At 29.2% G+C, this 1,581-nt stretch overlaps 1 protein-coding gene across 1 annotated transcript in view; it reads left to right on the plus strand.

Annotated features, from left to right (window-relative positions):
• Positions 1–795, plus strand: part of LOC108764456 (putative nuclease HARBI1) — a 1,014-nt gene extending 219 nt beyond the window's left edge. Inside the window, exons 2-3 of the mRNA XM_018512719.1 lie at positions 56–371; positions 454–795. Coding sequence (XP_018368221.1) covers positions 56–371; positions 454–531 — 394 coding nt within the window. The 3' untranslated portion in view covers positions 532–795. The remainder of the gene's footprint in view (positions 1–55; positions 372–453) is intronic.
• The last annotated feature ends 786 nt before the right edge of the window (positions 796–1,581 follow it).

Consider the following 1,581-nt stretch of genomic DNA (forward strand, 5'->3'; position numbering starts at 1 on the left):
TTTTTATTTTATTTTTATATTTAAATTTTATTTTTTATAATATTATATATTTCAGATCTATTGCTACAAAATTCGGTGTAGGGAGGGCTATGGCTTTTCGAGCATTATGGCGAGTGACTTATACTCTTCATTGTGTGGCACCTCGTTTTATTAGATGGCCAAGAAATCAAGTTGCTTTAGATGTGATTGAGCGATTCCAACGATCATGTGGTTTTCCTAATGTTATTGGCGCCATTGATGGAACGCATATTAAAATCCGAACTTCCAATGAAGATGCAGACTCCTACATAAATAGAAAAGGCTTTCACTCCATGAATGTTCAAATGATTTGTGATTCTCGAGGGTTATTTACGCATTGTTACGCGGGACAGGTGGGATCTGTGCACAATGCTAGAGTATTTCGGAACTCGCCGGTAGCTCGATTTCTCTCGTTACCCGAACAATATTTTCCAGAAGATTCTCACATCATTGGAGATGCTGCCTATAATATTCACCCGAACATTATGGTGCCATTTAGAAATGGGCATCTAACCCGTCGACAAAGAAATTTTAATTTTTGTTTATCATCAACACGAATGGCTATTGAAAGAGTGATAGGGCAACTCAAAATTCGTTTTAGAATATTACTTGATTGTTTGCCATTAACAGATACCAAGAAAATCCCAGAATTTATAATTGCGTGTTGCGTATTACATAATATTTGTTTACTACAAAACGACGAAATGGTTATAGGTTTAGTACAACATGACGATGAAGCAAACATTGTATGGGATAATGCGGGTAATGCAAATAATGCAGGGAATGAGAAAAGAAATAAAATTATGAATACTTTGGAAATGAAAGTACAATGAAGTTAATTTTGTGTACCAAACTTCTGTTCTCAATATTTGTAACGAACAATATTTAGAGTAGATTTTAGTAGTTTTTAGAGTAAATTTTAGTTATTTTAGAATAAAATTAAATTTTCTTCCTTGCTTGTTTTTGAATTTTCAGATTTAAACATATTATTTTCATATCAACTCTCGACCTTTCTCTTCTCTGTTGCATTAATATGATTAATTATAGAAAATACTATTAAATAAAAGTATATTCTAATTTTAAGGCCACAATATACATATGTTATTATGAAAAATAAATAATTATTATTTAATTAACTATTTATTGTATTTATATGCTTTTTTTATCCTTTTTGTAACTCTCAAGTTAATAGGCTCCAAAAATTGATAAAAACTTGATAAACTGACAAATAAAACCTTAATAAAAACTTTTTATTTTTGAATAAAAAATTTTAAGTGTTTGTCAATTTGTAAAGCCTGCTAACTTGAGAGTCACAAAGAATTAACGTTCTCGAGTTACGGTATTTATGGAATTTGCGTGAATATGTTTACAAATGATATGTTTGAGAAATAATTAGATTATCAAAATTTACTTTATTAAGTATTTGTCTTACATCTTTGGTAGAAAAAAATTTATACATTTTTAGTATACAAACTTTAGAACACATCTTAGAAAACTCCTAAAACTTAAACATTTTAGAACACATGTTTAGAACTTTTAAACTTAAAAACTTTAGTGCACTTT

This window comes from Trachymyrmex cornetzi, unplaced genomic scaffold (assembly GCF_001594075.2).
Source record: "Trachymyrmex cornetzi isolate Tcor2-1 unplaced genomic scaffold, Tcor1.1 scaffold424, whole genome shotgun sequence".
Lineage (NCBI taxonomy): Eukaryota > Metazoa > Arthropoda > Insecta > Hymenoptera > Formicidae > Trachymyrmex > Trachymyrmex cornetzi.